This window comes from Hyperolius riggenbachi, chromosome 8 (genome assembly GCF_040937935.1).
Source record: "Hyperolius riggenbachi isolate aHypRig1 chromosome 8, aHypRig1.pri, whole genome shotgun sequence".
NCBI classification, from domain to species: domain Eukaryota; kingdom Metazoa; phylum Chordata; class Amphibia; order Anura; family Hyperoliidae; genus Hyperolius; species Hyperolius riggenbachi.
In genome coordinates, this window is record NC_090653.1 from 273418849 (window position 1) to 273446490 (window position 27642).

The following is a 27642-nucleotide window of genomic DNA, read 5'->3' on the forward strand; positions in this document are numbered from 1 at the left end:
GCTGGGGAGGAACACTGCCTTATTTCTTTAGGGTGGGGGGGGCGGGGTTGGTGTTGAACCTTGTCCAATTACCTTTATGGATACTTGGCCTAACTGTTTTGGGAGAAACTCAAGCCCTTAGCCTTGGGAAAACTTGAAAACCTAATGAGGCCCTAGAGTCAAAAAGTTTGCTCACCTCTGCTTTAACGCCATAAAAGACAAGACAAAGTGCTATTATAAAATGTACACTGCAGTAAAAAAAGCATGGCTTAAAGGAGAACTCTAGGAATGCGCTGAATTAATGTCCTATAATTATACTAGTCATTGAAATTAACTTTAAATATTGTTTTCTCATTCTGTATCATGGAGGTTTGTATTGCTAGGAGCAAGAACGCTCACAGAGACAAGGCCTTGGAACAACCAACTAGGTGATATGTTCACACCTTTGTCAATAAATGCCTTTTAAACCACCAGTAAGTAAGCAAGTACTCAAAATAATTCTGATAGCACTTTCTCACCTACTTTTTGGTACGCTTTCAGTTGTAAAGTGCTGAAAAGTTATTTTCTAAAAGAAAACTCAGGAGGAAATGTTACTTGCTCAATTAAGCCCAATACAAGTATCCAATCTTAACCACTTTACCCCCGCGCGTACGTATTTCTCCGCCCCTTTTTCCATCCTTTAACAACCAGGGACGGAGAAACACGTACTTTCCGCGTTCCCGACGCTGCCCGCGCTCCCGCTCGTAAACACGCCGCCCGCCGCTAGTAAACACGCCGCCGCCCGCTCGCCCAGAGATCAATGAACGGGAAAATCCATTCCCGTTCGTTGATCTAAGCCCCGCAATGATCAGCTGCTCTCCTATGGGCAGCGCGATCATTGTGAGAAAAAACTCACGTGTCCAGCCTCCTTATTCTTCCTCCAAGCTTCCGGAAGGAAGCTTGGAGGTCGCATTAAAACAAAAAGTTACTGTGGCCATCTTGTGGCCAAATAGTAAACTACACCCTACACATTTTTCACATACAAATAAATGACTTTTACATATAAAATTAACTCATTACCTCCCACACTCCCCATTTTTTTTTTGTAATTAAAAAAATATTTAAAAAATTTACAATTAAAAAAATACATAAATAGTTACCTTAGGGACTGAACTTTTTAAATATTTATGTCAAGAGGGTATAACACTGTTACTTTATAAACTACGGGCTTGTAATTAGGGATGGACGCAAAAATGAAAAAAATGCACCTTTATTTCCAAATAAAATATTGGCGCCAAACATTGTGATAGGGACATAATTTAAATGGTTTTATAACCGGGACAAAAGGGCAAATACGTTTCATGGGTTTTAATTACAGTAGCATGCATTATTTAAAAACTATAATGGCCGAAAACTGAAAAATAATTATTTTTTTCCCCACATTTTTCCTATTTTCCCATTAAAACACATTTAGAAAAAAATAATTCTTGGCATAATGTCCCACCTAAAGAAAGCCTAATTGGTGGCGGAAAAAACAAGATATAGTTCATTTCATTGCGATAAGTAATGATAAAGTTATAGACGAATGAATGGAAGGAGCGCTGAAAGGTGAAAATTGCTCTGGTGCTCAGGGGGTAAAACCCCTCAGTGGTGAAGTGGTTAAAGGGACACTTAAGTCAAACAAAAAAAAATGAGTTTTACTCACCTGGGGCTTTCAATAGCCCCCTGCAGTTGTCCGGTGCAATCGCCGTCTCCCTCCGATCCTCCTGGCCCCGCTGGCAGCCACTTCCTGTTTTGGTGACAGGAGCTGACAGGCTGGGGACGCGAGTGATTCTTCGCGTTCCCAGACACATTAGCACCCTCTATGCTGCTATATGGTATATGATATATTCTATAGCAGCATAGATGGCGCTATTGTGGCCAGGAACGCGAAGAATCACTCGCGTCCCCAGCCTGTCAGCTCCTGTCACCGAAACAGGAAGTGGCTGCCAGCGGGGCCAGGAGGATCAGAGGGAGACGGTGAGGGCACCGGACAGCTGAAGGGGGCTATTGGAAGCCCCAGGTGAGTAAAACTCTTTTTTTTTGTTTGACTTAAGTGTCCCTTTAAATAACCAATTATTGGTCAATTTTAGGTAAGCTCTTATAATACATGTAGGTGGTAAAATTGGCCAATACTGATTGGTGTGTACTTGGCTTTACTCTCTATCCCATGGGTCTGATTAATGAGGACTATTGAAGATTACACTTGGCGGGACCCAAAGGAGCGATTTGAGTGTGTCCAAAGACCAGGTGCTGCTCAAAAAAGTTGGACAACAAGGAGAGACTAAAATTGCAAAAAGATGTATGGAGGGATAGCCAGCCATGGAATATTCTCACTTGGAGTTGTGATGGCAAAACCCATATGGGTATATTCAGTGTGCGCAGGGTATTAAATGTGTGCTCCTCTCCCCATAGAACAATGTTCCTGGATGACACACCTGCCTCCCAGATGATCGCCAACTTGCAGTTGGAGCTGCCTGGATTTTATTAATGTGTATGCAAAGGGGCTGTCTTGGGCTGAAAGGGAATTATTTGGATCTAATCGAAAATCTTTATCCAATAGTTGCTCTCTTTGATCCCATTAAAGAACCCTCTAGAAACCTGAATTTTTACTTTTCTGGCAAATAATTATATTGCATGACTATTAGGTCATCCACAAAAACTTGTGTTCCTTTTCTCGTTTACTCTTCAACTCAAGTGGCCTAGAACAGTGTTTCTCAACATTATTACAGCAAGAACTTTATTAATGACTTTGTCGGCCAAGTACCCGATTTTGTGAGTAACATCCTCTCAAGTACCCCTTGACACATTCATATTGCTTAAGGGCTCTTTCACATTGCCAAATGCGTGCACAAACCGATTTTGTGCACACGTTAATGACCTGTGGCAGGACGTCGAGAAGTTGCGGTGCGACGATGATTAGCGGCAGTAGTTCTTATTCACCCGAAAGGAAAACGCTGTGACTGGATGTTAAGAAGCTCCCAGATGTGTTACAATAACGCTCTGGAACGCTTTGTCTAATGTGAAAGTTACCATGAAAGGCAAACAGACTTTCATGTTACCTTTTTGAACGCATCCCATCTATGAGCGATCCATCAAAATGCACGGATCAGCTCCGAGTGTGAAAGAGCCCTAAGAGTACTTCATAATTGTTTATAAATATTTTTCAAACATACCCGTTTTTAATTCGCTATCAATACTTATTTAAGTAAAAAAGCAGACATAGGGTTAACCTCCTGCGTTTACAAATTACAAATTTACAAATATTGCCCTATGCTGCTGCAGGAGGTTTCGGAAATCTTTGGGAGCCTGAGTGCTCCTGAACACGGGACGCTCCGTACCGTGCATGCGTGAGCACGCTCTCTCGCGCATGCGCAGTATGGAGCCACCCGTCTTCAGGAGCACTCGGGCTCCCAAAGCCTCTCGTGGGGGAGCCACCACTGGAACGAGTGGACCATGAGAGGTGCGGAAAGGCTCTACAGGACCCAGAGCCTTCCCTCTCCTTAAGTAAATATTTTTGGGGTTTTTGTTTTTTGCTTCCCATTAGCTTGAAGCATGTAAGTTACTGTAAGATACAATGTCACGATTATCTGAGGTATGCCCTAAGAAAACATTTTACCTTTTTAACTTTCTCAGTATTGAAATTGTACACAGCTTGACTGCAGGATACGAGGTCCTCATCTTCTGCATCGGGTTCATGCTTTGTTGGCCTTATGAAAAAGGAGTAACAAGAAACGGTGTAAGTGTCTCCTTTAGAGTAGCATGTATACAATAAGCATGCAGTCAATCGAGTCTGAACTCCTGATAACTATGCTTGCTCTGAGCCAGAGAATAAAGCAGGAGGGGCTGCCATACTATCTCAGGAAAACAAACATCTCATAAGTAGACAACTACTTGATCTACTTACATAACTTATGTACTGTGCTGTCCATGTTTTGATTTGAGTGAATATTATATAGTAAATAAAGAGAAAACTGTTCCAGGCATTTTCCATCTTTACTGCCTCTGACTGAAGCCAATTTTTTATGTCATTTCCTCTCTTTCCTCCCGAAACTGCAGTCATATGTAGCTTGCTTTGGAAACACATGAGCACAGCAAAGGTTGTATTTCAGAAGCTTCTGCAGAGGGGTGAGGTTTAGTTCCCTTCTCAGCCTCGTGTCACACTGAACTGCCCACTGATTGGCTACGGAAGGAGAGATAAGCTTCCTTCTCCCTGGCAATGTACAAGAAAGGAGCCAGGCTGACTGAGATAAGATGAATTACAGCAGAAACATTTATGATTATTATTGATGATTTATAAAGAGCCAACATATTCCGTGGAGTTGTACAAAGTATGAATAAATAAAAGGGGTACATAATAACACAGACAGATGGAATACACCAATATACAAAATACATTATTAGTGACAAAATACAGAATTGGTATCGACCGTGACAAAAGTAACATGATGAATTCCAAGACACAAAAGAGGGAGAGCGCCCCTGCCCTTGTGAGCTTACATTGGAATGCTTGCAATGCAGGGTCAGGATGTAGACTGCATAATAAACACAGAGCAGGGGGTAAATGGAATTTGATTTTGTGGCCGACAATCCCGCTTAAATAAATTATTACAGCTTAATGCCAAAGCTCGAATTCAAAATAGGCAATCAACATGAAGAGAGGGAAGCCTCAGGATCCTACTGAGGCTTCCCTCTGTGGTCCGCAGTCCCCCTGTTGCTGAGCGCAGCCCTCCTCCACATCGGGGCCGCATGGCTCCTCTTCCGCATTCATGGCGCATTAGAAGCTTGAGCCCTCCCATGCATGCACATTATCACGAAGCCCACAGCTCTGTGCTACTGCATGGGCAGGTTCGAGTGTCTACTGCACAGCCATGAATGCAGAAGAGGATCCACGCCACGCTCAGCGATGGGGGACAGCAGAACAACGAGGGAAGCCTCAATAGGATCCTGAGGGTTCCCTCTCTTCAGGTAAGTATCTGCTTTTGTACCAGAGCTTCGGCTAACGTCATGAAACAGGAATGCAATCAATGTTTTCTCCTAGGTGATATGTTCCCACCTTCTGAATAAAATTCCTTTTGAACCATCAGCAAGCGAGAAAATACTCAAAATAATTCTGATAGTCCTTTTTTCCACCTACATTTTGGTACCTTTTCAATAGAAAAGTGCTGAAAAGTTATTTTAAAGAGAAGATGAAAAATTATCTCCTAGGAGAAAAAGTTAAAGGGAACCTTAACCAAGAGGGAGAGAAAGAGAAAAGAAAAAAAAAAGGCGGCTTCCCCAAGTTCCCTACAGCCATCCTGTGCTCTTGCAGCTCCTCGAGTGTCCTCCGGTCCCCGCCGCGGGTTCGTTTTTATTTCCCAGCAACGTGTACTCTTCTTCACCTTCTCTGACGTCAAGTGTGTCATGTGCAGGCGCAGTATGCTTGCGCCTGCACAGGACACGCTTGACGGCAGGGACGGCGAAGAAGAGTACACGTTGTCAGGAAATGAAACGAACACGCAGCGGGGACCGGAGGACACTCGAGGAGCTGTGAGTGCACAGGATGGCTGTAGGGGACTTGGGGAACCCTTTTTTCCCCCTTGGTTAAGGTTCGCTTTAACTTTTTCTCCTAGGAGACTGGAGGACAATCGAGGAGCTGCGAGTAGTGATGAGCTCCGGATCCAATCCGTATGAAATCCGAATGGGTTTTATTCAGAGTTCATACGGATGGGGGTGACTGTTAAACTTACCCAGAAGCAGTCTTCTTTAACCCGTCCCACCCTGCGTTCCAAGCTGAGTCACGTGACTACTACACTTCCTCCTTCAAACCGGAAGGAGGAAGTGTTTGTAGTCGCATGACTACTACCCCACCCCCCCCAGACACACACGCTCAGGTGTAACAATTATCCGGATGTGAAATCCGAATACAACCCATTCGGATTTCATCTGGTGCTCATCACTGGCTGCGAGGGCACAGGACGGCTGCAGGGGGCTCGGGAACCCCCAGGTAAGTGGAACTTTTTATCCCCCAGGGTTAAGGTTCACTTTAATTACATGTGGCCGAGGTCTTTGAGTAGTGTGGAGAAGGTAGGCGTAGTGTACATGCCTATTTTTGTTCAGTTTGACAGTTTAGCTGAGATTGCCATTGTTTGGGGTCTTGGTGGCGTGTACACACACACACACACACACACACACACACACACACACACACACACACACACACACAATTCTGGTATCAGTAGTGTCTGAATCCCACACCTGAAACAAGCATGCAGGTAAACGTGACAGATTTTTTATCAGGCAGGGAACACACTTGTCTTTCAGTTTTCTGCACGCGTTTTTCTGCATACTTTTCTGCACACCAAGTGTGTTTCTATGCAGGAAAACGCGCACGTTTTTTCACAGCAGCTGATGTAATTGATAGAGAAAACTGACAAAATGTGCAGAGTCATGATGCAGAATGTCAGTTTTTTTTCTGCGCACGAACTACATCTTAAGTGTGTACTAGCTCATTGATTAACATGAGTTCTCAGTTTTTCTGTGCAGAAAACGCGCACGAAAACAGTCAAGTGTGTTCCCTGTCTCAAACATCTGATCTGCATGCTTGGTTAGGGTCTATGCCTAAAAGTACTAGATGCAGTAGATAAGCAAGACAGGCAGGCAATGTGCATTGCTCCTTGGTTTTTGAAGCCCACATACCTATTGCAGCTTTTCCTGATGTTCTCGATCTCGTTGTTGTAGCTGGGGCTTGATGTGATGGTTTGAAAGGCCTGGATGGGATCGATGAGCTGCCCCCAGACTTTGGATCCTAAGCGGTCAAGGATGGTCATGAAGCAGTGAAGTGCTGGCCAAAAGGGATTTTTGCTCTCATCTAAAACAAGCAAACATAACATATAGAAATCATGTATGCTGGGTATATCACGGATTCAGTTCTCCTGCTGTACTCTGTATGGCAGGAGTGAACATTATATGGAGCGATAAACAGTAGAATCCCGGTTATCAGGAACTGAAGGAACCAGCACAAATCAACGGCAGTACTCACAGTGGTGAAGGCCAACTTAGGCTGTTTGTGGGCTCTGTTGTGCTTAAAGGATTTACAATGTGAACATATTGAAAAAAGTTAAATACCTTTTTATACTCTGCATCTACGGAGGACGCCATCCACGCCCTCCCATTCATTCCGTTTTGCCCCCTGCTGTAATACCAGCCCCGGTCAGGTCTCGACCCCTCCGTACGGGTCAGGTTCTCATTCCTCCAATATGGTTGCCACAGACTGCCGCGACTGCACAGTCCGCACAGACGAGATTGCGGCTGCGCAGCTCTGGGGCCTCCTACATCATACATCAGGCACATCGGGAGGAGGCCATAGAGCTGCGCAGCCGCAATCGCGCTATGCGGCCTGCGCAGCTGCGACAATCTGTGGCGGCCATATTGAGGGGGGAATGAGGATCCGACCTGTTCGGAGGGGTCTGGACCTGACCGGGGCCGGTATTACAGCGGGGGACAAGGCGGAATGAATGGGAGGGCATGGATGGCGTCCTCCGTACATACAGAATATAAAAAGGTATTTCACTTTTTTCAATATTTTCACATCCAAGGCATCCCAAGGATAACATCAAATGAAGGTGTGCTTAGGTTTCATTAGGGCTCTTTAACATTAGATAACGCGTGCATGAACCAGATTTCGTGCACGCATTATTACTTCCGGCGTGACATTGGGAAGTTATGGTTTGACGCCAATCAGCGACGCTAGTTATAATTCACCCGACTAAAAGCTGCCAGATGCATTACAACTTAACGCTCTGGAACACTTTGTCTAATATGTAAGGTAACCTGAAAGTTACCTAGGAGTGATCCGTCATAACACACAGATCAGCAGTTAGTGTGAAAGAGCCCTAAGACACTGTTGTGATACAAATATTTGTGCACGTGACGCATTACACCGGCGGCTGCTGGCTTCATCATGTGCAAATCTTTCTAAGGGTGGCCACTAATGATCCAATATTTTTCATCCAATCTTACCAAATCTATGTAGTATAGGGGTAAATTGAGTGAATATACTGAATAGATACTTCAGGCAGTTACCTTATATTACATAGAAATGGTAAGATTGGATGAAAAAGATTGGATCATTAGTGGCCGCCCAAAGTAGATAAATGGGCTAAGCACTTAGAACATTGAGCTACGTAGGAACGTTTGCACCTATTAAATTTGGCAGCGACTGGGAAAACATGCTTTGTGCACTAATAATTGTATTTATCCAAATTGTCTTCAACGAGAACGTAACACCTTCATTTCACACCATCCTTGGGGTTTCTCATACTTCGGCTTTCCCTGTATTATCTCTTAACCTTCCTGGCGGTAAGCCCGAGTTGAGCTCGGGCTATGCCGCCGGAAGGCACCGCTCAGGCCCTGTTGGGCCGATTTGCATATTTTTTTTTTTTGCTGCACGCAGCTAGCACTTTGCTAGCTGCGTGCAGTGCCCGATCGCCGCCGCTACCCGCCGAGCCGCCCCCCCCCCCCCCCCCCCCCAGACCCTGTGCGCTGCCTGGCCAATCAGTGCCAGGCAGCTCTATGGGGTGGATCGGAATCCCCTTTGACGTCACGACGTCGGTGACGTCATCCCGCCCCGTCAGGAGATCCTGTTCTTTGAACGGGATCTCCTGATCGGAGGGGCTGGGGGGATGCGCTGAGCAGCGGCTATCATGTAGCGAGACTTTGTCTCGCTACATGAAAAAAAAAAAAAAAAAAAAGATTTGCTGCCCCCTGGCGGATTTTTAGCAAACCGCCAGGAGGGTTAAGGGGTTGAACCTTGCCCAAGCCCATAACACCCTTCCCACTCCTAAAAATGATTTATTTTTTTAATAGCCAATGGATTTATTTTATATTTAACTAATTACTGCACCGGGTGCAATATAATCAAGCTCTGGGAAACTTCATATGCAGTCCCTGGGCCGCGAAAGTTAGTCAATGGGAGCGGGCGGCTGCCGCCAGCTTCTGCATGCGCATCGGTGCATGCTGCTGTTACCGCAGGTTAGCAGGGAGATGAATGAATGGGAACACAGTTCCCATTCATAATTGAGTCCCCGAGTCCATGAACGCTGGCATCTATTAGATACCTGCATCATTGTATCTTCCGGCTGTTACACTGCCATGCATTATTTCCGATTCACGTCCTTACGGAAATAATGACCGAGGACATCTAGTGGCCAACTAGTAAAACTACATCACAACATATTTTATTTAATAAAAATACCTACACTTACATCTAAAATGAACTATTTATGTTTTGCGCTGTACACACTCGTGTCACATGTCGCCCTGGGTTTAATTACATTTGTAACGATACAGGGAGGAGGGTGAAGACTGTAGTGTAATAGGAGTTAAGAATGGACAAGGACTTTAACATAAATTCACTTTATCATGTTGTATGATCTATTTTGAGGAAATTAGCCAACCTTCTATGTTCTTTTCCATTACATGCAGAATGGACTTCATGAAGTCGTTCTGTTTTTCAGGTGCTAGCAGCAGGGAGTCCATGGCCTCTTCTTGAAGCACAGTTAACAACATACAAATTCCTGCAGACAAATGGACAGAATTTAAAAAAGTGGACCTGAACTCAGAACTTCCTCTCGGCTCTACAAGATAAGCAACAGCATAATGACCATTAAAGAAAAAATTGTTACAGCTGATAAAAATCCTGCAATAAATCTGTAGTGTGTCTACTTCCTGCTTTCGGTGCACGCAGTACAGCCCGGCGGACGTCCGATGACGTCAGCGCGCCGGCGTGGGACGCAGAAGTGCCAGGAAATGGAGCGCAGAAGAGCCCGACCTGGCAGCCGGCCTGGCCAGGTCGGGCACCGGAGACCACCGGGAGCCTGCGGAGCTGCGGCGAGGGCACCTCCTGCCTGCCACGGGCTGGAGGAAGCCCCAGGTAAGTGGAAATTTATTTTTATTTTTTTAATCCCCTCCCTGAACCTTCCCTTTAAGCTCATCCAGAGTGCTAGGTCTTGAGTCCCTCAACTTTTTCTTCACAATGTCCCACAGATCATCTATGGGGTTCAGGTCAGGAGAGTTGGCAGACCAATTGAGCACAGTAATACCATGGTCAGTAAACCATTTACCAGTGGTTTTGGCACTGTGAGCAGGTGCCAGGTCGTGCTGAAAAATGAAATCTTCATCTCCATAAAGCTTTTCAGCAGATGGAAGCATGAAGTGCTCCAAAATCTGATAGCTAGCTGCATTGACCCTGCCCTTGATAAAACACAGTGGACCAACACCAGCAGCTGACATGGCACCCCAGACTTTCACTGACTGTGGGTACTTGACACTGGACTTCAGGCATTTTGGCATTTCCCTCTCCCTAGTCTTCCTCCAGACTCTGGCACCTTGATTTCCGAATGACATGCAAAAGTTGCTTTCATCCGAAAAAAGTACTTTGGACCACTGAGCAACAGTCCAGGGCTGCTTCTCTTTAGCCCAGGTCAGGCGCTTCTGCCACTGTTTCTGGTTCAAAAGTGGCTTGACCTGGGGAATGCGGCACCTGTAGCCCATTTCCTGCACACGCCTGTACACGGTGGCTTTGGATGTTTCTACTCCAAACTCAGTCCACTGCTTCCGTTGTTCTGGACTTTGGTGGTCGGTATAATAATACCGGTATGTCCCTGATATTGTCCCTGGTATTATTATACCGACCACCAAAGTCCAGAACAACGGCAGCATTGCCATAAAACTAGTAACACAATTACTAGATTGAAAAATCAAGAATAGTATAAACTATCTTGTTCAACTGTTCAACTGTTCAACTGTGTTATACAATTTGACCACTGGATGGCAACAGAATACACAAATGGCCACATTGTCTCAACATAATCGTATAGGTAGACATGCCTTACTTATTAATAGCAGACAACAGTATATTCAACTTTGGCCGAAAAATCCCTGACTGGCATATAACATAGCGCCATGTCCTTATTCAGACACGCTGTATGTGTTTTAATTCAGTAGGGCATTGTGCCCTCTCTAAACATGGCGACTGCGGCGCTTTGGATTGCCTATACGCATGCGCCGCCATACACCCACACACCTCCCTAGATTCCCCCGCATAGTACTATTGGCGTCATGACGTATATGTCAAACGCATGGACGCATCACTTCCCGTAATTTCCCCGCATAGAACCACTGGCGTCACGACGCATACGTCTGACGCATAGACGCATTAGTATCACATAGTGCGGCTCTATCCTTCGTTAGAGCCCGATACTTTACTTACAAACTACGCGTCCCTAGCATCACTTCCGCTTCCGGTACCCGAATCCGGTCAGCGGGAGATTCTAGCCGCCCACCACTTGTTAAAAGGTTCTAGAGGAGAGTGCCCACATTCTACAGAGGCGCTCCAGCTCATATATGACCTGCTACTGGTAAGTCTAATGGTTGTTTATTTCCTTACTGCCACATGCCGCCGTGCATGTTATATATAGTCTGACATATGCCCTTACAAACATTATCCACCACAGGGGTGAATGGTTAGTATATACTATGCGGTGTCCACTAATAGACACTATATCTCATAAAGAGTTTACGAGCACATGGGCTTACAACTTTATAATGTGACTTATATAATCATTTGAAGGAAATACAGATTTATTATCCAGTTCTCACAAAATCAAGCGGAATGATTTATAATTTAGTACATTGATACTGATACTGGCAATATGTTTAAACTGCTATTGTAGTGTGGAGTTCTTCTTAGCATTGTTTTTTTTGTTTTTGTTTTTCTTGTCCTTTTTTTAGTGATCTCCTACCTCAGAATTGCCTGATGAAGCGGGATGTGTGCCCGTGAAACGCGTTGCACTGTTTTTGGAGACTAATAAATACCATTTTATACTGTTTACGGCTTGAATTCAGCCTGGTCATTTTATGCGAGGGTAGTGGATCCACCCACCCCCTCCTTTTATACGTTTTTAACTCATTTTATCCTATTTTGGCGCCTCTATTTTCCAAATACCATTTATAGCTTGTCCACCCTTGGTGGAGGGGTGTATCCCCAAAATTTTTTCTGTCTATAGAGAGCGACTTTTTATGCCTGAGTGGGGTCAGGTTATAATTCTCCCCACCTGCCATCTTAGTGGTCGCCTATGTGGTGACCCACACTTGTGAGTATATTTGTATCTCAATTTTTTTTTCCAACACTTGGTTGAACATATTACACTAGATTGGGCTCTCGGTTTTTTTCTTTTTTCCTGTTTTTCAAGCATATTCCTTCCCACTGAGGTGCCTTGATACAATACTCTGGGAACAGCCTATTCGTTCAGAAATTTCTTTCTGTGTCTTACCCTCTTGCTTGAGGGTGTCAATGATGGCCTTCTGGACAGCAGTCAGGTCGGCAGTCTTACCCATGATTGCAGTTTTGAGTAATGAACCAGGTTGGGAGTTTTTAAAAGCCTCAGGAATCTTTTGCAGGTGTTTAGAGTTACTTTGTGTCAGATGATTAGGTTAATTGCTCGTTTAGAGAACCATTTCATGATATGCTAATTTTTTGAAAGGAATTTTGGGTTTTCATGAGCTGTATGCCAAAGTCATCAATATTAAAACAATAAAAGGCTTGAACTACTTCAGATGTGTGTAATGAATCTAAAATATATGAAAGTCTAATGTTTATCAGTACGTTACAGAAAATAATGAACTTTATCACAATATGCTAATTTTTTGAGAAGGACCTGTATTTAGTATCACATATATCCCCAATGAAATAATGAGTCTCAGACCAAGATCACTTTTTGTCCTAAAATAAATAGAACATACAAAGATTACATATAACAGGGTTATAATAAATAGTAGCAATTGTAAAAATATCTAGCAACATTTCTCAACCATCAGGAGTACATAAATTAAAAAGCTACGTACCACCTCTCTTACAGCATATCTCAGCAATGCCTTATCTGATCATTGTCTTGCCCTATTTTTATAAGGGGCATGGTACCCATACCAAGTTTTCCCTCACGTGAGTTTCGGGGTCGTCACAAGAGACAGACATGTCTAGACACGTCTCATCCATGTGAGGGGGAGTTGGCCTTGAATGGAGCCAACTTGAAATTTACGACTGCAGGTGCACACAGGGTTTAAGCACAGTTGATTAGGTCTTTTAAAGTTCATTCTTTAAAGTAGGCGAATGTTAATTCACAGTTCACAAGCAGTTCATTCTAACTAGGTGAAAGGTATTTCAGAGTTTACAAGCAGTTCATACGGTTATTATAATTCACAGCACACCAGATATACTAGGATTATTAAACACACACTGCACATGATATATTAATGCATACAGTTACACGAGTCATATACCATAAGATATGCATATATATGTTTTTCTAATTATAGTTCTTACACTACTTCAGTTTACCTAATGACAACCTGATAATAAAGATTAAATATGTTTGACAAACGGACTCCGAGCACCTCTCATGGGTATGCCTTTAAGACTCCCGACCAGCACTGCAAAGTACTTAAAGATGCATACCTTAGCTTGTGCTCTCCTCTTTCATTTGATGCCTGAATCGCCGTTCTACACCAAAAAGTTTTTGTTCGATTTCAGTTTAAAAATCACGGCTGCCCTCTTGGCTATGTTATAACTTCTGGGTTACCCCTGTCCTCTCTGTTAGAGAAGGGCAACACTGAATAAAGCAGGAAGAGGAAGTGACACGCGTGGCCATTTCAAGAGGCTCCTCCAGAGGGGTCATAGCATGACTTTGTTGGAAGTCATCTGTCTATAAGGCATGCCCATGAGAGGTGCTCGGAGTCACTTTAAAGGAAACCTAAAGCAATTTAAAAAGAAGCCGTTTAACTTACCTGGGGCTTCTACCGGCCCCCTGCAGCCGCCCTGTGCCCGGACACACCGATCCCCCGCAATGACTCAGTTTCATTTCTAGCGACTTAGCGAGTCAATGGCCCCTGCGTCTGTGCTGCCCTGGTCGCACGTATCCTCAATCGCACCCCCTTCGCTGGAAGCATCCTGTGCATGTGCAATACAAGATTTGTCACGACGCGGGCACGGTTTATCGATGTGCGGGCAAAGGGCGGGTGCAGGGGGCCTGTAAAAGCCCCAGGTAAGTTAAACTGGCTTTTGTTAAAATTACTTTAGATTTCCTTTAACAAAACAAACTGCGGGACCATCTCCAGATATCATCCCTCCTGGAGCCTTCGCTCCTCCCAAGAGACCCTCCTGTCATCCAGCTTGGTCACCTTCTCTCACATCCAGGACTTCTCATGAGTGTCACTTCGCCTTTGGAACTCTCTCCCACAGTCTGTCCATCTTATTAAAAGCCTGGAAATTTTCAAATGTACCCTTAAGACACGCCTGTTTAAACAAGCCTATAATTTGCTATACAGTGGTTTGCAAAAGTATTCGGCCCCCTTGAAGTTTTCCACATTTTGTCATATTACTGCCACAAACCTGAATCAATTTTATTGGAATTCCACGTGAAAGACCAATACAAAGTGGTGTACACGTGAGAAGTGGAACGAAAATCATTAGATTCCAAACATTTTTAAAGAAAAAATAACTGCAAAGTGGGGTGTGCGTAATTATTCAGCCCCCCTGAGTCAATACTTTGTAGAACCACCTTTTGCTGCAATTACAGCTGCCAGTCTTTTAGGGTATGTCTCTACCAGCTTTGCACATCTAGAGACTGAAATCCTTGCCCGTTCTTCTTTGCAAAACAGCTCCAGCTCAGTCAGATTAGATGGACAGCGTTTGTGAACAGCAGTTTTCAGATCTTGCCACAGATTCTCGATTGGATTTAGATCTGGACTTTGACTGGGCCATTCTAACACATGGATATGTTTTGTTTTAAACCATTCCATTGTTGCCCTGGCTTTATGTTTAGGGTCGTTGTCCTGCTGGAAGGTGAACCTCCGCCCCAGTCTCAAGTCTTTTGCAGACTCCAAGAGGTTTTCTTCCAAGATTGCCCTGTATTTGGCTCCATCCATCTTCCCATCAACTCTGACCAGCTTTCCTGTCCCTGCTGAAGAGAAGCACCCCCAGAGCATGATGCTGCCACCACCATATTCGACAGTGGGGATGGTGTGTTCAGAGTGATGTGCAGTGTTAGTTTTCCGCCACACATAGCGTTTTGCATTTTGGCCAAAAAGTTCAATTTTGGTCTCATCTGACCAGAGCACCTTCTTTTACACGTTTGCTGTGTCCCTCACCTGGCTTGTGGCAAACTGCAAATGGGAATTCTTATGCTTTTCTGTTAACAATGGCTTTCTTCTTGCCACTCTTCCATTAAGGCCAACTTTGTGCTGTGCACGACTAATAGTTGTCCTATGGACAGATTTCCCCACCTGAGCTGTAGATCTCTGCAGCTCGTCCAGAGTCACCATGGGCCTCTTGACTGCATTTCTGATTAGCGCTCTCCTTGTTCGGCCTGTGAGTTTAGATGGACAGCCTTGTCTTGGTAGGTTTACAGTTGTGCCATACTCCTTCCATTTCTGAATGGTCACTTGAACAGTGCTCCGTGGTATGTTCAAGGCTTTGGAAATCTTTTTGTAGCCTAAGCCTGCTTTAAATTTCTCAATAGCTTTATCCCTGACCTGTCTGGTGTGTTCTTTGGACTTCATGGTGTTGATGCTCCCAATATTCTCTTAGACAACCTCTGAGGTCGTCACAGAGCAGCTGTATTTGTACTGACATTACGCACACCACACTTTGCAGTTATTTATTTGTAAAAAATATTTGGACTCATGTATGATTTTCGTTCCCCTTCGGACGTGTACTCCATTTTGTATTGGTCTTTCACGTGGAATTCCAATAAAATTGATTCATGTTTGTGGCAGTAATATGAAAAAATTTGGAAAACTTCAAGGGGGCCGAATACTTTTGCAAACCACTGTAGCTATTTAATGCTCACTTCCTCATCTGCTAACCTCTTCATCTGCTCCCCAGTGTCTCCTCCCCACTACCCTCTAGATCAGGGATGTCAAACCGGTCCTTCGAGGGCCGAGGTCCTCACACATTTTTGACACAGCTCAAATTGATGGGTCTGAATCAGGAAAGGTGTGGTCCATGAGGTAGAACAAATTCCTCTCTTACTCAGTCCAGCCTAAACACTGGCATGGATCCGGCCCTCCGGGCCTGGAGTTCGACACCTGTGCTCTAGATTATCTGTGTGAAACGAGGTGGAACCCAGTGCAAAATAATGTGGATGGATGTTGGCAGTGGTCTGAACCAGCTCTAACTCATTCCTTGCTAGCAGAGGCAGTACACTAAATCTGGAGTCGGATGGAGGGAACGTTGCTCTGGAACACTTACCCAGCCAGTAGTTCTTGTAATTACAAGTATCGTACAGATGTGGAGGAAGGAGGATCAGCTTTCCCTCATCTAGCTCTGAATACATGTAGATTTCGGGGTTGTCAAACAGCCCCAGCTCAATGACCTTGAACAGGCAGGTGAAAACCTCCTCCAGCTCATAATAGTCATCCCGGTCCACCTTCCCCTGAGATTGGGCGGTCAAAATGGCCCAACGGCGAACCTGAAAATGTATAGAAAAAAAGGGTGAGTTACGAACGTAATTCAAAGGTGGAAAAGTTAGAACACCGACATGTGCTGCATTCACATATTTGATGTTCCTAATTAAAGGACAACTAAAACGAGAGGGATATGGATGCGGCCATATTTATTTCCTTTTAAACACCACCAGTTACCTGGATATCCTGCCTCTAATACTTTTAGCCATAGACCCTGAACAAGCATGCAGCGGATCAGGTGTTTCTGACATTATTGTCAGATCTGACAAGATTAGCCACATGCTTGTTTCTGGTGTGATTCAGACACTACTGCTGCTAGATAGATCAGCAGGGCTGCCAGGCAACTGTTATTGTTTAAAAGGAAATGCATTTGGCAGACTTCATATCCCTCTCACTTCAGTTGTCCTTTAAATTATAAATGTGTAAAGAAAATCCTTTCACACTCATTGTAATTAAGAAGTCCCTCACCCGATTGTCAGCCATACACAAAGGGCCAATCGGTATACAGGTCCTTCTCAAAAAATTAGCATATTCTGATAAAGTTCATTATTTTCTGTAATGTACTGATAAACATTAGACTTTCATATATGTTAGATTCATTACACACAACTGAAATAGTTCAAAGCCTTTTATTGTTTTAATATTGATGATTTTGGCATACAGCTCGTGACAACCCAAAATTCCTATCTCAAAAAATTAGCATATCATGAAAAGGTTCTCTAAACGAGCTATTAACCTAATCATCTGAATCAACTAATTAACTCTAAACACGTGGAAAGATTCCTGAGGCTTTTAAAACTCCCAGCCTGGTTCATTACTCAAAACTGCAATCATGGGTAAGACTGCCGACCTGACTGCTGTCCAGAAGGCCATCATTGACACCCTCAAGCAAGAGGGTAAGACACAGAAAGAAATTTCTGAACGAATAGGCTGTTCCCAGAGTGCTGTACCAAGGTACCTTAGTGGGAAGTCTGTGGGAAGGAAAAACTGTGGCAGAAAACGCTGCACAACGAGAAGAGGTGACCGGACCCTGAGGAAGATTGTGGAGAAGGACCGATTCCAGACCTTGGGGGACCTTCGGAAGCAGTGGACTGAGTCTGGAGTAGAAACCTCCTGAGCCACTGTGTACAAGTGTGTGCAGGAAATGGGCTACAGGTGCCACATTCCCCAGGTCAAGCCACTTTTGAACCAGAAACAGCGGCAGAAGCACTGGACTACAGAGAAGCAGCACTGGACTGTTGCTCAGTGGTCCAAAGTACTTTTTTCGGATGAAAGCAACATTTGCACGTCATTCGGAAATCAAGGTGCCAGAGTCTGGAGGAAGACTGGGAAGAGGGAAATGCCAAAATGCCTGAAGTCCAGTGTCAAGTACAGGTCAGGCGCTTCTGCCGCTGTTTCTGGTTCAAAAGTGGCTTTACCTGGGGAATGCGGCACCTGTAGCCCATTTTCTGTAGATGCCTGTACACGGTGGCTTTGGATGTTTCTACTCCAGACTCAGTCCACTGCTTCCACAGGTCCCCCAAGGTCTGGAATCGGTCCATCTCTACAATCTTCCTCAGGGTCCGGTCACCTCTTCTCGTTGTGCAGCGTTTTCTGCCACACTTTTTCCTTCCCACAGACTTCCCACTGAGGTGCCTTGATACAGCACTCTGGGAACAGCCTATTCGTTCAGAAATTTCTTTCTGTGTCTTACCCTTGCTTGAGGGTGTCAATGATGGACTTCTGGACAGCAGTCAGGTCGGCAGTCTTACCCATGATTGCAGTTTTGAGTAATGAACCAGGCTGGGAGTTTTAAAAGCCTCAGGAATCTTTCCACGTGTTTAGAGTTAATTAGTTGATTCAGATGATTAGGTTAATAGCTCGTTTAGAGAACCTTTTCATGATATGCTAATTTTTTGAGATAGGAATTTTGGGTTTTCATGAGCTGTATGCCAATATCATCAATATTAAAACAATAAAAGGCTTTGCACTACTTCAGTTGTGTGTAATGAATCTAAAATATATAAAAGTCTAAGGTTTTTCAGTACATTACAGAAAATAATGAACTTTATCACAATATGCTAATTTTTTGAGAAGATCCTGTATATCCTCAAAACTCACCTCTTCATGGAGGCCTACCCCACTTCAACACTGCCCTCTCTCTGCCGAGAACCTCTCGATGCAGCTCCACTCCATTCGGTCCTTCGAGGGCCGAGGTCCTCACACATTTCTGACACAGCTCAAAGTAATTGATGGGTCTGAATCAGGAAAGGCGTGGTCCATCAGGTAGAACACATTCCTCTCTATCTCAGTGCATACTAAACACTAGCATGGATCTGGCCCTCCAGGCCTGGAGTTTGACACATGTGATCTAGATTGTAAGCCTTTGGCAGGGCCCTCTCCCCTTGTGAATCATACTTGGTTGTACACCCTACCCAGAATATGTGGACCTGTGTTATTGGGACTAGTACTCCAGTGTATGATCTGGCATTGTATTACTACCTGTATTGTGTACTTCTTGCATATTACCTGTGTTGTGTTGTCACCCAATATCATTGTCTGTAATCTTATGTATTGTACAGAGCTACACAATACAGTATGTTGGCGCTATATAAATCCAATAAAGATCTCAATTGGAAGCACATGAAATAAAAGGATGAAGCTCACTGGGATGTACCATAAAATATTCCACGCAAACAGCAGCCACTCACCTTCGATTGGGATGTTACATAAAATACCTCACAGTGGGAATCCAGTCATCCTCTCACTGGGATATACCATGTATACTACAGAAAGGGGAAGCCACTCACCCTCACATTAGGATGTACCATAGAATATACTACAGAAAGGGGAAGCCACTCACCCTCACATTAGGATGTACCATAGAATATACTACACAAAGGGGAAGCTACTCACCCTCTCATCGGGATGTACTAGAAGCAGGTAAACCCCAGGAAGCTTGTCATACACTTGAAAGCTGTTGTTAACTTGTTCCATCTTGCACAAGGCTTCAATACAAAGTTCACCTTTAAAACAAGAAAAAGGTAAGAAACATTTTATTTTATCTGTGGATCATTTGTAAAATACTTTATGAAGGCCTCAGGGTCCTCCAGAGACTTCTACGTCCTCCTTGAGACCACCACTGTTGCCCTGGACCCTCTGGAAGTCTGTGACGGCACTCCTCCACGAGTACAGTCACACCTGCCCAGTCGCACAGAGCGTACGAACAGGGCGGGGAGAGCGATCACAATAACCTATCTCACATTGTTGGATATGTTCCAGTGGTCTGTGCACGACATTGGTGGGGGCGAGGAGGCTTCGCATCTAATCTTGTTTGTAAGAGTCCACCTCAGGTACACTTTAATGAATGCACTGCAGTTCTAATCTTTTGTGTAAGCGGGATGGGAAGCCTGTGAATCCTATCGAGGCTTCCCCCATCCTCCTCTGTCCCATGGTGGCAATGCTGGAGCCCACAGGCACAGTAGTGGGGGGGGGCGGACTCCAACACTACCACCATGGAATGGAGGATGACGGGTGTGACGAACCAACGTTTATTCATCCTTAATAAGTAGTTAGAGCCTTATAAAATATTCCCTGTCGTCACTATTAAAAAGTGACAGCAGATAGGGAAAGGCTTGGTTTATAAAAAGATCAGGGAAGCCATGGGGTTAACACAGTTCCTCTCCCTGGTCAAATGTAGCAAACACTGACTCCTCTATTTACAGCTTCTCTCACCTAAGTGTGACCTAAGTGGGTTTCCTGGCCCCAAGACACCCAACCAGGCAGAGAGAGAAATCTCACACCTACACTGCCCTCATCCAGACTTGGTGTCATCTCAGTTCTGAACTTGAATAGAGCCAACCCCAGGGGGTCTCTCAGGATTACCTCAGCTGAAGGATCAAAGGGATTCCCTCTCCCAGCTGACCCCCATGTTGCCCTGAGAGGCCTATATTCATATGTTCTCCATATTTTCCTCATAATTCATGGCATAGGAAGTTCCGAGGCCACTGAAAAGTGCACAAGTTCTGAGGTTCAACTTGGTGCTGGTGCTGAGAGAGTTTGGACAAGCTAGTTACTTCCAAACTCAGACTACAAGGGGAGAAGTAAAAAATTGTGTTACGATTCATATCTGGTCCTCGTGTTTGGTACCAAATCAGAATCAGAATCAGGTTTATTTCGCCAAGTACGGCGGAAGCCACACTCAGAATTATTTGTGGTACACACAGGCGTAGGGCTTAGTGCAAAAAAACAGGTTTACAACAGTGAACATAACTGACATTGTGCAAAAGGTGCATAAAAAACACAGACAGAATAAAAACAAAACATAACATGCGGATATAAGGGCCTAGTGGCAGTTCTGCAGGATGCCCGGGGGGCCATGCTGGGTGGACATGCAGCGTAAGGGGCGCTAGTTTAGGAGGCGCACCGCTTGGGGGAAAAACGAGTTCCTGTGCCTGGAGGTTTTGGTGGGAATAGTTCTGTAGCGGCGGCCTGAGCGCATGCGGATGAAGAAGCGACTACCGGGGTGGAGGGGGTCTTGCGCAATCCTGATTGCCCTAGATCGTAGCCTGGATGCGTGGAGGAGGTCCAGAGGTGTCCCAATGATTCTCTCCGCAGCCTTGATCACCCTTTGCAGTTTGTACTTGTCGCTTGCGGTAGCGTCTGCATACCATACGATGATAGAGGAGCAGAGGATAGACTCGACTGTAGCCGTGTAGAAGCTTGTCATCAGCTCCTGGGGCATGCCGAACTTCTTCAGTTGTCTCAGAAAGAACAGCCTCTGCTGGGCTTTCTTTTGGCATTTGGTGATGTTTTCTCCCCATCTCAAGTCGTTGGTGATAGTTGTACCCAAAAACCGAACGCTAGATACTTTGGCAACTTCAGAGCATTCGATGAGGACAGGATTGAGAGGTGGAGGGAGCTTCCTGATGTCTACAATCATCCCAACAGTCTTTGCAGCGTTTAGGACAAGCTTGTTGCTCTTGCACCAGTTGCAGATACGCTCAATCTCGCTCCGGTAGGCGTGTTCATCCCCACCGCTAATGAGGCCAAGGATAGTGGTGTCGTCTACGAATTTAATAACCTTGATGCAGTCTGTGGTTGAGACGCAACTGTTTGTGTACAGAGAGAACAGAATCGGGGACAGAACACATCCTTGGGGAGCGCCCGTGTTTGTGGTTCTCTCCCGGGAGGAGCAGCTGCCGAGCCTTACTAGTTGCTTCCTGTTGATGAGGAAGTCCTTGATCCACGCGCAGAGAGTGTGGTCGAGGCAGAGCTGAAGTCCAGGAAAAGGATTCTGGCGTATGTGTCCAGCCTGTCTAGATGTTCCATGATGGAGGACAGGCTAATGTTGATGGCATCCTCTGTGGATCTGTTGGCTCTGTATGCAAATTGGAGTGGATCTAGGAGAGCGTCCGTGGCACTCTTCAGATGGGTGAGGACCAGTTTTTCAAAGATCTTCATGACAGTTGAAGTTAGGGCAACAGGTCTGTAGTTGTTGAGGTCTGTGTTGCCCGTTTTCTTGGGGATTGGTATGATGATAGACCTCTTGAGGCAGGAGGGAACTTTGCCCTCCGTCAGAGATTTATGAAAAATGGAGGTGAGGACAGGGGCCAGCTGACTGGCACAGGTTCTCAAACAGGTAGAAGACACTCCGTCCGGGCCAGGGGCCTTCCTGGGGTTCAGCATTTGGAGCTGCCTAAGCACATCAGCCTCTTGGGCTGCCACTGGCACTGAGAATCCCTGGTCCACTTTAGAGGAGGTGGGTGTGGGAGGCGGGCTAGGAGTGGTCACCTGTACCCCAGGATGGTTGGGTTTGCGTTCAAACCTGCAATAAAACTCATTGAGTTCTTCAGCTAGTTCGAGGCTTGGGGGCGCGTGTTGGGGAGGTGGTTTGAGATTTGTGACCGCCCTGAGACCATTCCAGACTTCACGTGAGTTGTTGGACCTGAGACTGAGACGCAGCTTGTTGGAGTAGTCCCTTTTTGCGGCGCTGAGCGCCCGTTTAAGGGTGTATCTGGCTGTCTTGAATTCCTCTGGTGTGCCGGTCTTGTGTGCTGCTTCCTTGGCTTTGCGGAGCCGGCGTAGCTTGCCGTTGAACCAGGGCTTGTTGTTAGGGTAGACCTTGAAAGTCTTTTTGGGGATGCACAGCTCCTCACAGAAGCCTATGTAGGAGGTGACGTTCTCAGTCCATTCTTCAAGGCAGGGTGTCTCCAGGGCCGCCCAGTCGGTGCACTCAAAGCAGGTCTGTAGCCTCAGCTTGGCTTCGTCAGTCCATTTTCTCACAGTCTTGATAGCCGGTTTGGAGGTCTCAAGGAGTCTTCTGTAGGATGGTATTAGGTGGATTAAGCAGTGGTCAGAGTTTCCTAGAGCAGCCAATCTTGTGGGTTTGTAAGCATCCTTGAGGACTGTGTAACAGTGGTCCAAAGTGTTATGGTTCCTGGCGGGGCACGTAATATGCTGCTTGTAGCGAGGCATCTCTTGGCGGAGGTTCGCACTCTTGAAGTCGCCGCAGATGATGAAGAGGGAATCCGGCAGGAACGTCTCCCAGGCTGAGATGGTGTCGCTGAGAGTTCGCAAAGCGTTCTTGGTGCTGGCATCGGGAGGAATGTATACTCCAACAAGAACGTAGGAGGAGAACTCTCTTGGTGAGTACTGGGGCCTGCAGTTGATGAGTAGGAGCTCAACATCTGGAGAGCAGAGTTTGCCCAGGATGGACGTGTTTGTGCACCAAGCATCCTTAACGTAGAAGCAGATGCCTCCGCCTCTCTGTTTACCGGAGAGTATGCTGTCACGGTCCGCGCGGGAGAGGTTGAAACCTGGAAGCAAAAGTGAGTTGTCCGGGATGCTGTCATTCAGCCAGGCTTCCGTGAAACACAGGACTGGTGTGTTTGCACCCACTTGGGGATTATCGCTGAGTAGTATGAGCAGTTCGTCTATCTTGTTTGATTCCTAACATCACGCTGGTTATGAATATTCATTCCGGTTCTTGATGTGACCTATGGGTACAGAGGGAAAGGACAAAATATGAATTGGCCCAAAATCTCTCCCTGCCTAAGGGGGCACTGCCTTATTCAAATTGCACAAGGCTGGACTTGTACGTGTCATAACTCCCCCCACCTACAGTGAGGAACAAAACGCCCATGACACAAAGGTCCAGCGTCCACTATCTGAAATCCTGGCCTAATAACATCTTGGCAGCCAGAGGGACACTGGCGCAAAATCTTGATCTTGGATTTCTCACAAGGCCTCTGGCCGCATGGCAACCGCCATCTTGGACTTTCCTCCAAAGACTTGCAATTGCCGCATGGACTACCAATAACGGTATTTGAACTGTATATTAAGACATTCTGTTTCTTTTCATCTCTACCCCCTTTCTATCAAACCAATCTGTTCTAAAGTAAGCTGTGTGTGTATGTAGTTTTAGAATAAAACTAACGATTTTTATCGTTCAGTCTTGTACCTTTTCTGGTCATCTGATTGCTGCTATAACGAATCTGCCCTCTGAAGAGTCAGTCATACTACCGCATTGTTTTATGATTTTCTTCTAAATTGTTGATTTGCTAGCTAGGTTGTAAATAACCGTTTCTTCCTTCTAGGATTAGCTAGTATCCGATTTCCTGTGCGAGATCAATAACTTTCGTTTGATTGGATACAAACGAGATTGCATCATTTATGGACCCAGTAACCTTTCTTTAACGTCGCATTGCTCACAGTCTTTAAGCCGTCGGAAGTGACTATACCCCGAACGGTGACTGGAGCATGACGAACGTGATTGGGCTGGCTACCGTATTATGATAGAGTTGGGGTCTCTTCGCCCTAGTTGGAGACTGTCTGCTCTTTAATCAGGCAGTGGTGGCAGTGTGTTTACCCGATTTCCAGCGCAAAATCAATATTTTTAGTTTACCGGTTGTACGTACAATCGGGATTGTACATGTATGGGCACCTCCAACCAATCTTAACTGTTTACTACACAAACAGTGAATTTGCCTTCAGCAGTCTCTAGTACATGAGACCTGCATGGCAACAGTGGCCTAGTAATAAGAGATTGGTGAGGGACTGTCCCATTACATATTGTCGGCAGCTGCGCGACCAATCTTTATTATCAGTCTGTTCACCGTACTTCCTGCGTATGCTAACGGGAGCAGATTAGACGGGATTGGCACGCTCTGTCGCATTAACCTTCTCCCTTTGACGATCCAGCAACAGGTCTTCGCTGTCCGTCTGCACCCGTACTTCCTGCGTACGCTAACGGGAGCAAATCTCGACGGGACCGCGGGGCTAGATTGTCACAACGGGGGAAGCCTCAATCGGATCCAGAGGCTTCCCCCTCCCGAGGTAAGTACCCTTCAGGGGCACTTTTTGACGTTACAGGTTCTCTTTAAGGTTTTATTAGTTGCCTTTCTACAGGAGGTTTGTGTTTTGTAACTGGCTTTATGTACAAACCATAAACAGCAAGTACTTGAATTTTGTGAATCTAGTTAGAGAAAACTAGGTTTCCTACGTCCAATAATACAGTGTTGGAAAGCCCGAAACAGGCTGTCTACATGTGGTGTTGGGGTGGCTGTGTAAAATTTAAAGCTATAGGCTTGCTATACACCAGCGGTTCTGGATGCTTGCCTGGCTTACAGGGGTGAAAAGGGATAATTTGCATATTCAGTAGTGGTGCATTGTGGGTAACCACAAATGTTCATTTATAGCTGAATTATTGCAAATTTCCTTCTGTTTTAAGAAGGCAAATTTCACCAAGCATTGCTCGTTAGTAGGAGGGCTTTTCGGTCTCTTATCTTCCTATACATTCCTAGTGGTTTGGGTCACCCCGAGCTGCTTGGTTACTCTGGAAAGCTTTTGCTAAACAGTCCTCGTCATCTGGACTAATTACCAGGGCTGTGGAGTCGGTCCAAAAATCCACCGACTCCGACTCCTCAGTTTAGGATTCCACCGACTCCGACTCCACGACTCCGACTCCTCTAATTTGCATATTACAATTTTGTTGATTAAAAGTATGTAACATGAAATTCGTCTCTTAACTGCCAATGCTTAGGAATTTTACAAGACAACTGAAGTGAGAAGGATATGTAGACTACTATATTTATTCCCTTTAGACTAAAACTAGTCCTTGGTAAGAGTACTTGTAAAAGGTACAAACCGGAACAAAGAACATCTATCAGGCCCTAGGCAATGTAAGTGTGGGTACATGTAAGAATGATGTGCAGGTATTCTGCAGGGGAATGAGGAGATTGTAAACAGACAACACCTCTGTGTTCAATGTGCACAGCATTCTCAGTGGATTCCCTGCAGCTCTGTGGGGAGTGCATATGTAGAGTATAGTACTACTGTGTAACAAAGTAAACCTGAGACAGATGAAATTAAAGTTTTATACATAACTGGGGCTTCCTCCAGCCGCCTTCAGGATAATCAGTCCCTCGTTGTCCTCCTCCACCACCTGGATCTTCTGCTATGAGTCCAGGTACTTGAGCCAGTCAAGCGTAGTGCACATGCACACACTCCGCCGCCAGGAGCATACTACACCTGTGCAGCACTATTGCGCAGGTGCAGAATGTTCCTGGCTGTGGGAGCGGCATGCGGCCGGACAGCGCTGACTGGCTGAATTACCAGGACTCATAGCAGAAGATCCGGGTGGTGGAAGACAGTGAGGGACTGATTAGCCTGAAGGGGGCTGGAGGAAGCCCCAGGTATGTATAAAACTTTACTTTTCACCCGTCTCAGTTTCCCTTTAATTTGTAGTCACCAAACCAAATTTTAATAACATATCAAATTATTTGATTTCATCAGCAAAGGGAGTGCATACATTTGCATAAATCAGCATCAATGCAGAATTATTTCCATCTCGTTGACCATCTCTATATAGTGACATGGCTAACCATCAGGCTTTATACTTACAGCATAGATGTTATTTAGTGTATATAAGAGATTCCTGTGTACACATCATATATACAGTCACAATCAGATATGTATATCTGACTTGAAAAATACGGGGACTGCTTTATTGAAGCAGCACAAGTAACTAATTTTGATTGGTTTATTTCATTTTTGTAGACTAAGCACAGCTATTACTGTATATATACTGTATATATACATTATTTTTAATGACTATTATCTGAGAAATAGAACATTTTATCATATTTTCTATTTTAATTACAGTTACAAATTCATTAGGAGTCGGAGTCGGTGCATTTTTTCCCGACTCCGACTCCAGGCACCCAAAATTGCCCGACTCCACGACTCCGACTCCACGACTCCGACTCCGACTCCACAGCCCTGCTAATTACCGTATTATGTTTCAATATCTCTAAGCTTGCCTTGTTATAGGAAACTAGGAATAGGAGGTCATGAATGTAGTCCATCATGTTAATTGCAGTAATGTCCACCGAGATGGCTTTATAGCAATGTGCATTAGATAACAGGAAATAGATGACAGCTGGAATTCTGTGCTGTTTGATTTGGTGGAAGACAATGCAGGGATTGAGCGCTGTACAGATGTTTCGCTCCAGTGTGTCAGAGTAATGCATATTGTTGCTAAGGAGTGGAGAGAAGCAACAATGCTGTGGTGCAGAGGGAGGGGCTTTCAGCAGGCATGCTAAGGAAGTGAACAGTGGCCATCATTAGATGCAAAACTGTACCCACGCATGCCAAGGATGGGAGCTTTGCAGAAAGCTTTAATTTACCAGCATGGCATCCTCTTGCCGCAGCACTCCACACTGCTCTCTGTGCTCCAGAAACTTCCTGTTTGACAACACAATATCCGGTTGCGAAGCAGGACGTGTCAGGAGGATGGAGTGTAGCGTGGAACACAGACATCATCAAGTTATATTAACTCTCTTCGGCTTCTCATCCCTAGTAGCCAGATTTTTAAGTAACCTCAGTAACCCCTGTACTTATACTACATTCTCAACTGAGGCAGCGATTCAAACTCCATCTACCATGTCTATGTAGATGATATGTAAACAGCCATGTCACTGTGGCATAAAATCTGGTTCATTCAGTTCCCACAATGAGAATGAATGACTTACTGAATATTTCATCACAGCCACACAGACCTTTTAAGGCCTGTAATTAGAACCCAACTGCTATAAAGGCAGATAATATGCACTGGTTAATTAACCCTTGCAATAGAAAAAAATTAAAAAAGGGACAGACATG

General features: G+C 45.1%; 1 protein-coding gene across 4 annotated transcripts in view; it reads right to left on the reverse strand.

The window, feature by feature from the left end:
• Positions 1–27642, reverse strand: part of SETX (senataxin) — a 142081-nt gene that overhangs the window by 71258 nt on the left and 43181 nt on the right. For all 4 annotated transcript variants that reach the window (XM_068248869.1, XM_068248870.1, XM_068248867.1 and 1 more), the window contains exons 4-8: positions 19396–19505; positions 16286–16505; positions 9435–9554; positions 6676–6847; positions 3617–3707 (exon numbers count right to left, since the gene is read on the reverse strand). In XM_068248869.1, coding sequence (XP_068104970.1) covers positions 3617–3707; positions 6676–6847; positions 9435–9554; positions 16286–16505; positions 19396–19505 — 713 coding nt within the window. The remainder of the gene's footprint in view (positions 1–3616; positions 3708–6675; positions 6848–9434; positions 9555–16285; positions 16506–19395; positions 19506–27642) is intronic.